Source organism: Pan troglodytes, chromosome 1 (genome assembly GCF_028858775.2).
Source record: "Pan troglodytes isolate AG18354 chromosome 1, NHGRI_mPanTro3-v2.0_pri, whole genome shotgun sequence".
Classification (NCBI taxonomy): Eukaryota; Metazoa; Chordata; class Mammalia; order Primates; family Hominidae; genus Pan; species Pan troglodytes.
This window is the reverse complement of record NC_072398.2, coordinates 93968120-93981838: the sequence shown is the minus strand read 5'-3', so window position 1 is coordinate 93981838 and position 13719 is coordinate 93968120. Positions and strand designations below refer to the sequence as shown.

Here is a 13719-nt window from a genome sequence, read left to right as displayed (position 1 = left end):
TGGGCTCAAACATTTTCTCCTTTAAGAGCTGCCATTTTTCCTGGCTGGTGCCATAGGAATCATCTGGGTGCCTGGGCACACCCGCTGCTGCTTTAAGGCTTCCGCCCTGATGCTGACACTGCTGCTCCACGGGCCCAGTTCTGCATCTCCAGGAAAGACAAACAGTCTCCAGTTTTGGGCCCAGCTTTCCTAGTCTCTTCTTTTCCTTACCCTCAGCCCTGATCTTGTGTTTGTACAGACAGTGAGCTCACCCTAGGCCTGGACCCAGGCCCAGTTTCCAAAGCAAGCAGCACACAGCGCATGTTCACATAAGCATGGGGGCTGGGGGGACACTGGGGCTTACTGATCTTTTTCTAGGGGCCTCCAGCCCCTGGCACCACCTAGAGGGGAAAGTGAGTCACCCAAACCATTGCCCCTGGGCTTACGTCGCTGTAAGCTCACGCTGGCCCTGCTGTGCCCTCTTTAGTCACAGCGTGTGAGCTGACTCTGTCCCTTTAATGCTGAGCCCAGTGCCTCCTTGAGTATCTGCTCCATCACTGGCGACGCCACAGGTAGGTGTGAATGGAGTAGCCAGGTGAGATTGTCTCCAGGAAGCCCACAGCAGGATCCTTGATGGTAAGAGGCACATCCTTAGGGGAGCTAGGGAGCAGGGAGGAGAAGCTGAGAGTGTGATCCTGCCAAGGCCCCCAGCGCTGTCTTCAGCCCACTTCCCAGACCTCACCATTGCCCTCACCGGTTTAGCACGACCACAACAGCAGAGCCATCGGGATGCATCAGTGCCACTGTGTCCAGGTCGTTCTTCTGACTGGCAACCAGCCCCACTCTCTGGGAGCCCTCAGGAATGAACTTGCTGAATGTGGGAACAGATGGTCAGAGTCCCTCGGGGTACCTCCCATGAAACCCTCATCTAAGAAGTCACCCACCCACGGACCCACCCCATAACTCCTGCAGAGGCTCTGCCCTGGCTCTCTAGGCCTGGAGCCATGCTGCTGGGCACTGACCCTGCTTTTCTGCATCACAGTCCAGCCTCAGGCATTGGGGTTTTCTGTTGCTACCTAGTCACTTCCTGCCTCCATGGTGCAAAAGGGGATGGGTGTGCCTCTTCCGACGTTCCACCCTGAACACCTTCCTGCTCCCTCGTGGTGTAGAGTGATGTAAGCCATCCAATGTAGGAGATGATAGGCCTGGTATGGAATGGGGGTGCCCGCCCTCCACTCACCTGAAGTGGCCAAGGTGGTAGAACATGGGCTGTTTGTAAAACGTGTGCTTGGTGATGTCTACAATGATAGGTTCCAGTCGGTCCAGCCGACCACATGGTACAGGAGGTTCTAGGGTAAGGACAAAGGCAAGGAGAGAAAGGCGCAACACTGGGGGTCCCCAGAGAGTGAAGGTAAGGGTCACATGTGGGAGAGGCGGCTGTGGGTAGCTCAGCCCTGTGAGGGGCACATTCCTTAGTAGCTAAGGAGTTGGGGGTGTGAAGATCCAGGCATCTCAAGGGGAGCTGAGAAGTCTGAGGCAACTGCAAGTGCCTCAGTAGTTGCAAAAGGGGCAATGAGGTGTGCAGACCTGTGAAGGAAAGGCAAGACAGGGAATCATGGTTCCCCAGAGTTGCCCAAAAGGGCAGGCTAGCTGGGGAAAGCTGGACAGGAAGGGCTTCTATCAGTCTTTGGTGAGACTACTAATGGGTCTGATGTCTGCTTTGCAGGAAGGGAGACTGGGGTGGCTTACTGTGATGATGCTGTGGCTGTACTGCATCCCTCGATCCCAGGAGCCTAGCCGCACACTCTGCTCCCAGAACTTGGAACCCACACAGGCCTCTGAGGCAAAGAGCATGGTGTTGGGGAACAGGTGGTGTGTCTCCCTTAGGGTGGCTTTGGCTGGAGCCAGAAAGTCCAGGTACCAATGTACAGCAATACCATGAACATACTTAGCTGCTTCTGGGTCTGTCAGTACCTGCAAAGGAAGAACAAGTGACCCTGGACCCTGCCCACAGGCTTCTGGAACTTCTAGTTCCTCTTGTAGGAATCCTGAATTAGGTGGTGGGAAGAATGCAACTACAGAGGTTTTGGGAGGGATTTTTTGTTTTTGTTTTTGAGACGGGGTCTCCCTCTGTCACACAGGCTGGAGTACAGTGGCACAATCATAGCTCACTGCAGCCTGGAATTCTAGGCTCAACTAAACCTCCCGCCTTAGCCTCCAGAATACTTGGGACTATAGGCGTGCCACCACCACACCCGGCTAACTTTTCTATTTTTTTTTTGTAGAGTTGGGGTTTCACCATGTTTCCCAGGCTCATCTTGAACTCCTTAGGTTCAAGTGATCCACCCACCTTGGGTTCCCAAAGTGCTGGAATTATAGCCATGAGCTACCACCCCCAGCCTAGAGAGGTTTCAAGTCCCAACTGTGGGATCCATGGCACCCTGGAGGTCCCGGGGAATGGTGCTCTAGGATCCATAGTTGGGTAGAAAAATCCCTCTAAGTTTGGGAGCCAATCATTTGGATGCTGGATTTGAAGGTCACTGGAGCACCATGGAGGTCCAGGCCTTACCACCTTTGCCCAGTGGGGCAGCAGCAAGCGTTGGTCATCCAGCATGAGTAGGCGGACATTGTGGTGAGTACTGTTGGCGAGGGTAGGACCTAGGTCACGGGCAATGAAGTCTCGCTGATGTTCAGGGGTGAAGCCCAGGCACTGGAAGGCGTATCCACTCAACAGCCCAGCAGAAGGCTCATTTTCAGCTGTCACTGCCCAGAACTGTAACTTGTGCTCAGCATAGGCATCCAGGAACCTGGCAAGAGAAAGGTCATGAATGATCCGGCCAAGAAAGTGGGCCAGACCGAGAGAATAGGAAGCCTGATGGAGTGGGCAAGACTGACAGATCCAAGTCTGAAAGGCCCAGAAGGTAGAAAGGTGAGCTGAGGACAGGCAGATCTGGAAGTGGAACCAGGTTGAGGGTTGGGACACAGATCAGCATGGCCAAAGGGGAGGCCAGTCCTGATCCCACATCCTTGCTGATCCCTTACTTCACAATGTATCTGGCCCAGGTCTGGTGGTAGATGTCTCTGGGCTGTCCCTTGAGTGACCCCTTCCCATTCCCCGCTCCCCTGGTCTTGAGCCGAGTGGGTGATGACCAGGGGCTGGCAAGGAGTGAAACAGGACGCTGGGCCAACTGCAGGGCTCAGTGAATCAGGGGTATCTAGAGACAAAGGTAGTGAAGAGAGAAGCACCCAGAGTTGGAACACATACTAGCCCAACCAGTGCATCCCGTTCAGCCATTAGCCCCCACCCTCCCACCCCCAGGACAAAACAGCAGGGGACAAAATGTCTCTACAAGCAGACCTACCCTACAGTTTCTCAACCCCCAGACATCAGGGCCATCAGGGCCTGAGAAAGCTAGAATGCCTACCTTGAGCTTGGTATCTTCCTCTGGGAGGCTGAAGTTGTGCAACTGGAAATCATCAGGGGTGTCTGCATAGGTGTAGGTGCAGATGGAGAAGTCACAGCTGGCCATGGGTACCCAGATGATGTTATATCCGATTCCTACGGAAAAGGATGATCAAGATATGGTAGTCTGAGTCAATAGGAGAGTATGGGACTCTGCTTATCACTTGCCAGTCCTAATAGTGTCTGAGTCAGGGCCAAAAGGAACTTGGGCTCCTGGGTTGGAACCTGTGGAGGCTGGCACCTGTGTGAAGCACAGGCCTTTCTGAGTCTGAGTCCGTAGCAGTTAGCAGATGATAGGTGGCGAAATCTTATTTCACTGGCATTAAGACAGGAACCAAATGTCAGGGATGGGCAGAAGTCAGGGTCCAAAGAATTGGCAAAGAAAAGTGTCAGTGGCTCTATGTCATCCTGTCCCCTTCCTCCTCATCTTCTTCAGAGAAGTACCATTTAAGTAGCAAATTCTGGGCAGGGGGTGACAGGGCAAGGATGTTGAGGGCACCTGCATCTGTCACAGCCCCTCCAAATCCCTTCACTTTCTGGAACTTCTGGCTGCAGGATCAGTAGCAGGCCTGAGGACATCCACAGGGTTATCAGTGCCCAGGGAAGAAACTCCATGGTGATCACTGACACCGTTTACCTCTAGGAGGACCCAGCCTGGCCCGGCGGGGTGAAGGGTGTAATGTTTACCTGTGCCGGTGCAATTAGCCTGTATGGTCCTGTACTCAGCTCCATCCGATGCCCACTGCTTCTGCTCTTGTAGCGGCTGAAGGCACCTAGGGCAGGAAAGGTCGGGGGGGTCAAGAGTCACAGTATGTGGCATTGCAGACACAGACCACCGAGCTGTAGCTGAAGCTTTTAGGGATGCAGGGGCATCACCTGGGAGGGAGGGAGCACAAGCAGAGGTGAGGTCTGACAAGGATGTGGAGAACGGACACAGCTGTTTGGAGAGACTGAAGACGGTTTCAAAAATCCTCACCCCAAAGTTGGTCTCAGTCACTCAAAAGGATTTATTGAGCACCTACTAAAAGTCTACCACCAGCTTACTGGAAGGCTACCAAAGGACTATGAGGCAGAAGGGAGCCTCTGTGCTACCTCCCCACTGCCTTGACTCACTCACCTGATGCCCACGACACTGCCTGAAGTAGAAGCAATCCTGTGAGGCTGCCAGCCATGATGCTTACCCTACCCGAAGGCTTGGGACATTCCTGAGGACAGAATGAGGAATGACTGAAAAGCAAGCCCCTCTCCACCCCTCAACTACTCTCCTGGGCAGGGCTTAGCTGCCTTTGGGTGCCCATGGCCTGGTCTCCCACATGCATTAGGACAAGGCCCACAGACACCTGGGTGCAGCTCTCCCTGCAATCCTTCTGATGACAACTCTCTGCCCACCCCAAATCAGGATGCTCCCCACCACTCTTCCCACCCATTTCAACTTCGACCCCTCCCTCCATCTGTGCCTTGCTCAAAGAGCCATGATGGCCCTGGATTCAGAGAGAGTCTGTCATTCATTAAATTCCAGTGCCAGGATTCCAGAAGCACTGTGACAATGCTGATTGGGAGCTCTCTCTCTTACCTCTCTGGAAGGACTTGAAAACTCCATCACCTCAGGGTCACTAGATGAGGAGAAGAGCACAGGGGTTCCAGAGTCTCTGAAGGATAGAGGATCCACTCAACAAAAACAAGGATGCAGATACCTGCCATAGCTATAGGCACTAGGTTAGTCCTGCAAGTAATTCTGGCTTCCCAATGTGGATGGGTCATGTGATGACTAGGAGAGTCACATGACACAGGAAGTGAGGCAATTGCAGCCATATTTCTAAAGGGCAATTGGCTTCCTCCGAGTTGTTACAGATTATACACCCTATAAAATTCTGGAGGGTATATGTGAATGACAACTTTAGGAAGAGCCTAGAATATGAAAGACAGACTTGGATGGAGAATCGGGTAAAGATTCCTAAATCCCAGAGGATGGGAACCACAGCAGGCACGCTGCTTTTTTGATAAAAATTTCAAAATGATACAAATAAAGCTAATACCAAAAAAAAAAGAACAAAAACAAAAAAACCTTCATTGCACAACATGCTGAGGCTACCGTGATGTTTAAGACACAGTCTTTGCCCTATAGAGGTGCATGAAGCATGGAAGTCAGACACAGATATTTACAGGTAAAAACAGAAACAGTAACAGGTGCGCATGGAGAGCTCTCTGAGATGAGGAGGGACCATTCGTGGGTGGGGAATTATCCAGGATGGCTTCAACACAGGAAAAAGTGAGGGGGGTTATTAGCCAGTGAAGTGTAGGGCGCAAGGAGGGTGGGACACTGGCAGTGGGGTGGCAGGACTGGAGGGAGGGGAGTGGTCAGCTTGGCTCCCCTGCAGCACCCCTCATTTATTCATTAAGGGCCTCGGAGAGACACATGACACAGGCAGTGAGGCAATTGCAGCCATATCTCTAAAGGGCAATTGGCTTCCCTTTAGATGCAGATTGTAATAACTGTTCTTCCTTCCTCACAGGACAGTGAGGTTTGTAAAGTAGTTCAGAAACCAGAAAGTGTTGTAAAAGGCCATATGCTCAGTGGACATGTGAAGGAAGTTGTCCATGCTATTTGCCTCATGAACCACATCAAATGAGATTTGGTGGGAGTGGCACACACAGTCATGACCAGACTAACCCCAGCTCTCAGCCTATTTCCTCGCCTAGAAAATGGAGGCAATGCCACAACCTCAAAGGGGTCAGTGAGGTAAACGCAGTGCCTGGCAACTTGGGAGGCGCCTGGGAACTATTTGTCTGTTGTTTGTATCTTTTTTTGTAGTTTTAGTGAAACGGCAAGGTTGGAATCCTTGCTACACCATTTACTGGCTGTTTGACCTTCAGTAAATCAATCACTCTAAGCCTCTGTTTCATCTATAAAAGGGGAGTGATAACTCCTACCTCATAGAACTGTTGTGAGGTTTGAGTGTGATAATGTGTCTCTAGCACACTGCTTGACACTAAACATTGCAACATGTCAGGCCTCTGTTCCTGGAGTTCCTTGAAGGAATGTCTTATACATTCTAAATATCCTTGTAGACAGCCTGGCACAGGGGTAGTTGTCAAGTTGTAGAATTGAACTAGTTGCTTCACTATGTCAGTAGCCACCCCTTCCAGACTTCCTGCTTTTCTCTCTTTTTTTTTTTTTTTTTTTTTGAGATGATGTCTCACTCTGTCACCCAGTCTGGAGTGCAGTGGCCGATCTCAGCTCACCGCAACCTCCGCCTCCCAGGTTCAAGCAGTTCTCCTGCCTCAGCCTCCCAAGTAGTTGGGACTACAGGCACGCACCACCACGCCCGGCTAATTTTTGTATTTTAGTAGAGATGGGGTTTCACCATGTTAGCCAGACTGGTCTCAATCTCCTGACCTCAGGTGATTCGCACGCTTTGGCCTCCCAAAGGGCTGGGATTACAGGCGTGAGCCACAGCACCCGGCCTGACTTCCTGCTCTTCAAGGAAACGTTGCACAGGATTTGTTCTGGGTAGGGCAGGTAATTATCTAGTACCTTACTTCCCTCAAATTCATTCATCTCACAGATATTTCCTGAGCACATTCCACATTTGCCTCTCCTGCTTTAGCGAGTTTAGAAGTTCAACCATCTCCTTTCTCTTACCCTCTGTGTACAGGGAGTGAGCTGCTTCTTTTTTGGCCAGGTACTGAGCAAAATTTTTTTTTTTTTTTTTGAGACGGAGTCTTGCTCTGTCACCCAGGCTGGAGTGCAGTGGCACGATATCGGCTCACTGCAAGCTCCGCCTCCCGGATTCACGCCATTCTCCTGCCTCAGCCTCCTGAGTAGCTGGGACTACAGGCGCCTGCCACCACACCCGGCTAATTTTTTGTATTTTTAGTAGAGACAGGGTTTCACTATGTTAGCCAGGATGGTCTCCATCTCCTGACCTCGTGATCTGCTGGCCTCAGCTTCCCAAAGTGCTGGGATTACAGGCATGAGCCACCACGCCCAGCCTAGTGTCTGTATTTTTTGTAGAAATAGGGTCTTGCTATGTTGTGCAGGTTGATCTCAAACTCCTAAACCCAAAGGATCTCCTGCCTCGGCTTTGCAGAGTCCTGGGATTACAGGCACAAGGCACCATGCCCGCCCCTCTTTTCTTCTTTTTATACTTCATTTTGTAAAATTTTTCCAGGGTGGCTGGGCACGGTAGCTCATGCCTATAATCCCAGCACTTTGGGAGGCTGAGGCAGTGGATAGCTTGAGGACAGGTGTTCATGGCCAACATGGCGAAATCCCATCTGAAATGAAAATACAAAAATTAGCTGGGTGTGGTGGTGCACGCCTGTAATCCCAGCTACTTGGGAAGCTGAGGTACGAGAATCACTTGAACCCAGGAGTCAGAGGTTGCAGAGACCCAAGATTGTGCCACTGCACTCCAGCCTGGGAGACAGAGTAACTCTGTTTCAAAAAAAAAAAATTTCCAAGGTGGATATTATTTCACATTTCATATTTCCTGTACAATGTGATTTGTCCTTGAGGATTTTCTATTTTATTTTCTAAGTAAAGTTAGTTTTAATAAGGACTAATGTTTATTGTGCCAAAGACAAAATTACAACAAATTTAACGATCTCGACTGGATTCCTTCCTTCCTTCCTTCTTTTCTCCTCTTCCCTCCCCTCCCCTCTCTTCTCTTTTTTCTTTCTTTCCCTCCCTCCCTCCCTTCCTTTCTTTCTTTCGACAGAGTCTTGCTCTTTCACCCAGGCTGGAGCACAGTGGCTTGATCTTGGCTCACTGCAAACCCCGCCTCCCGGGTTCAAGCGATTCTCCTGCCTCAGCCTCCCGAGTACCTGGGATTACAGACGCACACCACCATGCCTGGCTGATTTTTGTATTTTTAGTCAAGACGGGGTTTTACCATGTTGGCCAGGCTTGTCTCAAACTCCTGACCTCAGGTGATTCACCCGCCTCGGCCTCCCAAAGTCCTGAGATTACAGGCATGAGCCACCATGCCCGGCCCTGATTGGGCTTTTTCTACAAAAAATTCTTGTGAAACTTTTCTGCAATATTTTATAATAAAGTCCTACTGATTTATATTTGATTTTATATTTGTAAGTCAGGTGAAATGAGTGAATTCTTCCTTGTGTATGAATGTACTACATGTTGCAGAATGTCTACCTTTCCTGGGCTCCATCCACTAAATTCTCAAAGTGCCTCCTAATCATTGTCTCTATTAAAGATGCCCCACAAATTTCCAAAATGCCCCTAGGGTGTGCCTGAGAGCCACTACCCTAGGTGCCTCTCTTCAAACACCTAGGCCTCACTGCAGTGGCCAATAGGGGCATACTAGGTGGCCACAATCACGTTCCTCTGTCCCCCTTTGTATAGCACTTGAAAAAGAGTTTGCTAAGGCCTGGTACGGTGGCTCATGCCTGTAACCCCATCATTTTAAGAAGCTGAGACAAGAGGATCCCTTGAGGCCAGGAGTTCAAGACCAGCCTGGGCAACATAGAGAGACTCCGTCTTTACAAATATGTATATATATTTATTTATTTATTTTTATTTTTTTTGGTAGAAAAGGGGTCTCCAGTGGCCAGGTGCAGTGGCTCATGCCTGTAATCCCAGCACTTTGGGAGGCTGAGGCGGGCAGATCACGAGGTCAGGAGATGGAGACCATCCTGGATAACACAGTGAAACCCTGTCTCTACTAAACCCCATCTCTATTAAAAATACAAAAAATTAGCCGGGCATGGTGGTGGGCACCTGTAATCCTAGCTACTCGGGAATCTGAGGCAGGAGAATCGTTTGAACCCGAGGTGGATGTTGCAGTGAGCCGAGATCGCGCCACTGCACTCCAGCCTGAGTGACAGAGCAAGACTCTGACTCAGAAAAACAAGCAAACAAAAAAAGACAGCTATATACCTAGGGAAGACATAAATATAAGTGAAAAGCAGAAGTACAAAAATAGTTCGGCTGACCCAGCAGCAATTTTGATCCCATCCCAGCAAGACCTGTCCTGGAGTGTAGGTCTGGCTCAGATAGCAAACTCCAGCCCTTTCACACTGACAGGTATCATATCACAGGCTCCTAGGTCTTTAGGTCCCATGGAGAGTGCCACTCCCAGTTCCACTGTTAGTTACTTCTATGGTCTGTGTTCAAGTCAAATAAAGACATTTGTTCATTCTATGCACAGCACAGAGTAGGTGCTCAAAAAAGTACTTTTTATACAGATGAATGAACAACTACTACCAGTTAACCTAGAACCTGTCCTTTCAGCTCTAGTTTTTAATTGTAATTTTATCTTATTTTAGAGACAGGGTCTTGGCACAATCACAATTCACTGCAGCTTAGACCTCTCAGGCTCAATTGGATCCTCCCACCTCAGCCTCCATAGTAGCTGGGACTACAGGTACATGCCACCATGCCCAACTAATTTTTGAAATTTATTTTTAGAGATGGGGTCTTGCTATGTTGCCCAGGCTGGTCTCGAATTCCTGAGGTCAAGCAATCCACCTGCCTCAGCCTCCCAAGGTGCTGGGATTATAGGCGTGAGCCATCACTCACCTCTAGTTTCTGGCCTGAGGGTATATTACTCTCCCTGATTACTGACACCAAAAATGATTTCACTCTTGGGTGGGACCTCTGCTGCCCCTTACCCACTAGGGTGTGGGTTTTTTTGGTTTGTTTTTGTCTTTTTTAAGACAGGGCCTCACACTGTCATCCAGGCTGGAATGCAATGGTGTGATCCTGGCTCACTGCAGCCTCGACCACCTGGGCTCAAGGGATCCTCCCACCTTAGCCTCCTGAGTAGCTGGGACCAGAAGTGCACACCACCACACCAAGCTAATTTTTTAACTTTTTATAGAAACAGGTTGCCTAGACTGGTCTCGAACTCCTGAGCTCAAGCAATCCTCTTGCCTTGGTTTCCCAAAGTGCTGGAATTACAGGCGTGAGCCACTGAGTCTGACCTTAGGGTGTGGTTTCACCATTGGATTCATGTGATTTACCAATGCTTCAACAGTAACCACAACATTCAATGTACAGCCCAGTGCAGATGGAAGGTCCTTGTACCTCATATGATCTCTTCCAATTTTTTGCAAGATAATAGTCAGTCTTTCATGAGTGCTTATTACATGCACTAGCCTGACAACTCTACATTACAGATAAGAAAATTAAGACTTAGAGGCCAGACGCGATGGCTCACGCCTGTAATCCCAACACTTTGGGGGGCCGAAGCGGGCGGATCACAAGGTTAGGAGATCGAGACCATCCTGGCTAACACGGTGAAACCCCGTCTCTACTAAAAATACAAAAATTTAGCCAGGCGTGGCGGTGTGCGCCTGTAGTCCCAGCTACTCGGGTGGCTGAGGCAGGAGGATGGCGTGAACCCGGGAGGCGGAGCTTGCAGTGAGCCAAGATCGTGCCACTGCACTCCAGCCTGGGTGACAGAGCGAGACTCCATCTCAAAAAAAAAAAAAAAAAAAGAAAAGAAAACTAAGACTTAGAGAAATTAAATATGTGGCAGAGTGAAGCCTAAGCTCATATCTGTCCTAATCTAAATTCCAAGCAGTTCTGAGTCATCAGGTCACACAGACTGCTTCTCACATGCTTCAGGAATGCCTTTTCAGTCTTCCTTAAAGGTTGCAAACAGTTGCAAAGCAAATTTCATGGTTCCTGTTTCTTCAAAATCTCAAAGCTCTTCATTCAGCCAGGCATGGTCGCTGGAGCGTGTATATTCAACTACTTGAGAAGATGAGGATCTTTTGAGCCCAGGAGTTTGAGACGAACCTGGGCAACATAGGGAAAGCCCTGTCACCTAAAAAAATAAATAATACAACCAGCTCTTCATTTAGAGGCAAGCACAAAATAGGTGCTCAATGTTTGTTGAATGAGTGAGTTGTTACCAACCATACCCCACTATTCAAGGTCCTGCTTGTCAGTGTTTCAGGAAGTGTTCTTGGCAAAGGAGTGGTGAACTTCAGGAAGAATGATGCTGACTCCGAACACAATTATTTATTTATTTATTTATTTACTTATTGAGACAGAGTCTCGCTCTGTAGCCCAGGCTGGAGTGCAATGACGTGATCTCCGCTCACTGCAACCTCTGCCTCCCAGGTTCAAACAATTCTCCTGCCTCAGCCTCCCAAGTAGCTGGGATTACAGGCGCCCGCCACTACGCCCGGAGAATGTTTTGTATTTTTAGTAGAGACAGGGTTTCGCCATGTTGGACAGGCTGGTCTCAAACACCTGACCTCAGGTGATCCACCCACCTCGGCCTCCCAAGCTGCTGAGATTACAGGCTTGAGCCAGTGTGCCCAGCCTGAACACAATTATTAAAGTCAAAGTGAGACCTAACAGTGGAACTTTGGTTGCGGCTACAGGAAATATGGATTCAAATACTGAACACCAGCTGGGCACAGTGGCTCACGCCTACAATCCTAGCACTTTGGGAGGCTAAGGTAGGAGGACAGCAGAGCCCAAGAGTTCGAGACAAACCTGGCCAACGTGGTAAAACGAAAAAATTAACCAGGCATGGTGATGCACACCTGTAGTCTCAGCTGAGGTGGGAGGATCGCCTGAATTGAGGTAGTGGAGGCTGCAGTGAGCTGTGTTCCTGCCACAGCACTCCAGCCTGAGCAACAGAGCAAGACCCTGTCTCTAAATAAATAAACATAACAAAAATAAAACAAATACTGAGCCAGGTGTGGTGGCTCCTGCCTGTAATCTCAGCACTTTAGGAGGCTGAGATGGGCAGATCACTTGAAGTCAGGAGTTCGAGACCAGCCTGGACAACATGATGAAATCTCTACTAAAAATACAAAAATTAGCTGGGACTGATGGCGCTAATCCCTGCTACTCAGGAGGCTGAGGCAGAATTGCTTGAACCTGGAAGGCGGAGGCTGCAGTGAGCCAAGATCACCCCCACTGCTCTGGGTTGCAGTGAGCCAAGACCACACCACCTGGGTGACAGAGCAAGACTGCATCTCAAAAAAAAAAAAAGAAAGAAAGAAAGAGAAAAGAAAAGAAAGAGAGAGAGAGAGAAAGAAGGAAAGAAAGAAAGAAAAAGAAAGAAAGAAAGAAAGAAAGAAAGAAAGAAAGAAAGAAAGAGAAAGAAAAATAAAAGCATAGAGAGTGCTGGAGCAGTGGAGTGAGATGGATAGTGGTAAAAAGTGACCTTGGAGAAGGAAATTGGGAGGCCAGATTGTGTAGGGTCTTGGTGGCCATGGTAAGGAGTCTGAATTTTGTTCTAAGATGGAAATTCACTGTAGAGTTTGGTGCTGGGAAGTGACAAGATCACATGTGTATTTTTAAGAGATCACTTTGGGTGCTGTGTAGAAATCAGACTGTAGGAGTCAAGTGTGGAGGGAGACCAGCATCCAATTACAGCCTGCCATGAACTTGCCAGTTTCCTCTTCCCTTCCTTCAGCACACACTACTCCTTCCCACCGCTTAGCCTAGTTAACACTTATTCTTTCAAAATTAGCCCGGATGTCACTTTCTCTAAGAACAACCGCGCCCCCTGCCGCCTCCCCACCTCACACACCTCCTCTAACGCAAACTCATAGCCCTCACAACTTGTCACTTTTTCTCCCCCTTTTTTTGAGACAGGATCTCGCTCTATTCCCCAGGCTGGTCTCGAACTCCTGGGCTCAAAAGATCCTCCCGCCTCAGCCACCCGAATAGCTCCTTTGTCGCTCTTATCACTGTTGTGATTAATTGTACAAATGGCTTAATGGCAGTTATAGCGCCCAGCTCATCAAAGGCAGTGGCCTGCCAATCGTCAGCGGGCAGGGCAGGGACCAGTCCAGTCCATCCTGGCTCCCATGTGCAGCCCCAGTGCGCATCGCGACACCGGCGCTCGTTGCCGCGCTCCGTGAACGTTTGTCACATGTCCGAAGAATGAATGAATTATATACCTTTCTTCCCACTCCAGCCCTCAAAAAGCAAGTGGATACAAGGACTTGAAGATTTTATAATCGCTTCATTAGTAAAATTTGACCATCCTTACCATTAAAAATAATGATAATGATGAAAAAGGCTAAGTGCGAACGCCGGGAGGGGAGAGCTAAAATTCAAAGGGCGAAATATTTATAATGCCTACCGTCGGCGAAGAGAAACAGCAGCCCCAACCGAAAGCAAAAGGAAATCCCACCGCAGCCTCCAAAGGCGCGTGGGCGGGACTGGAGAATGGGGCCCCGCGCACTAGGCGCGGAAGTCAAGAAGCAGCCCCACCACCCGTGCCGCGAGAAAAGCAGCCCTGGGGAGGCGGGGCGGGGCCTCACTCGGAAAAGAGACGGTC

The 13719-nt window shown here is 49.5% G+C and overlaps 1 protein-coding gene across 8 annotated transcripts; it reads right to left on the bottom strand.

The window, feature by feature from the left end:
* Positions 1 to 13692, bottom strand: LOC100612404 (lysosomal acid glucosylceramidase-like). Of its 8 annotated transcripts, XR_010157855.1 has the most exons (12): positions 13522 to 13679; positions 5016 to 5091; positions 4560 to 4647; positions 4130 to 4215; positions 3405 to 3538; positions 2549 to 2786; positions 1928 to 1953; positions 1729 to 1817; positions 1220 to 1566; positions 1002 to 1129; positions 734 to 850; positions 1 to 639 (listed from the first exon to the last, which is right to left on the bottom strand). XR_010157855.1 is itself a non-coding variant. In XM_063812728.1 (10 exons), exons 1-10 carry the CDS (start codon positions 5040 to 5042, stop codon positions 534 to 536), a joined length of 1020 nt encoding a protein of 339 aa, XP_063668798.1. In that variant the 5' UTR covers positions 5043 to 5193; the 3' UTR covers positions 1 to 533. The 8 variants fall into 8 exon arrangements, 1 of the variants encoding a protein (XP_063668798.1); XR_010157853.1 differs by having other exon boundaries at positions 1002 to 1566; XR_010157861.1 differs by having other exon boundaries at positions 1220 to 1328; positions 1729 to 1953; positions 5016 to 5055.
* Positions 13693 to 13719: the final 27 nt, after the last annotated feature.

What these genes read in the sequence shown, in the direction of transcription:
- LOC100612404 (XM_063812728.1), bottom strand. Translation starts at nt 5,042, where the DNA reads ATGGAGTTTTCAAGTCCTTCCAGAGAG. An exon ending in AGGAAGATACCAAGCTCAAG is followed by an intron (nt 2,787 to 3,404) that starts GTAGGCATTCTA and finishes TTCTCTTGCCAG; the next exon opens with GTTCCTGGATGCCTATGCTG. An exon ending in ACAGCCACAGCATCATCACA is followed by an intron (nt 1,329 to 1,728) that starts GTAAGCCACCCC and finishes TCCTTACCCTAG; the next exon opens with AACCTCCTGTACCATGTGGT.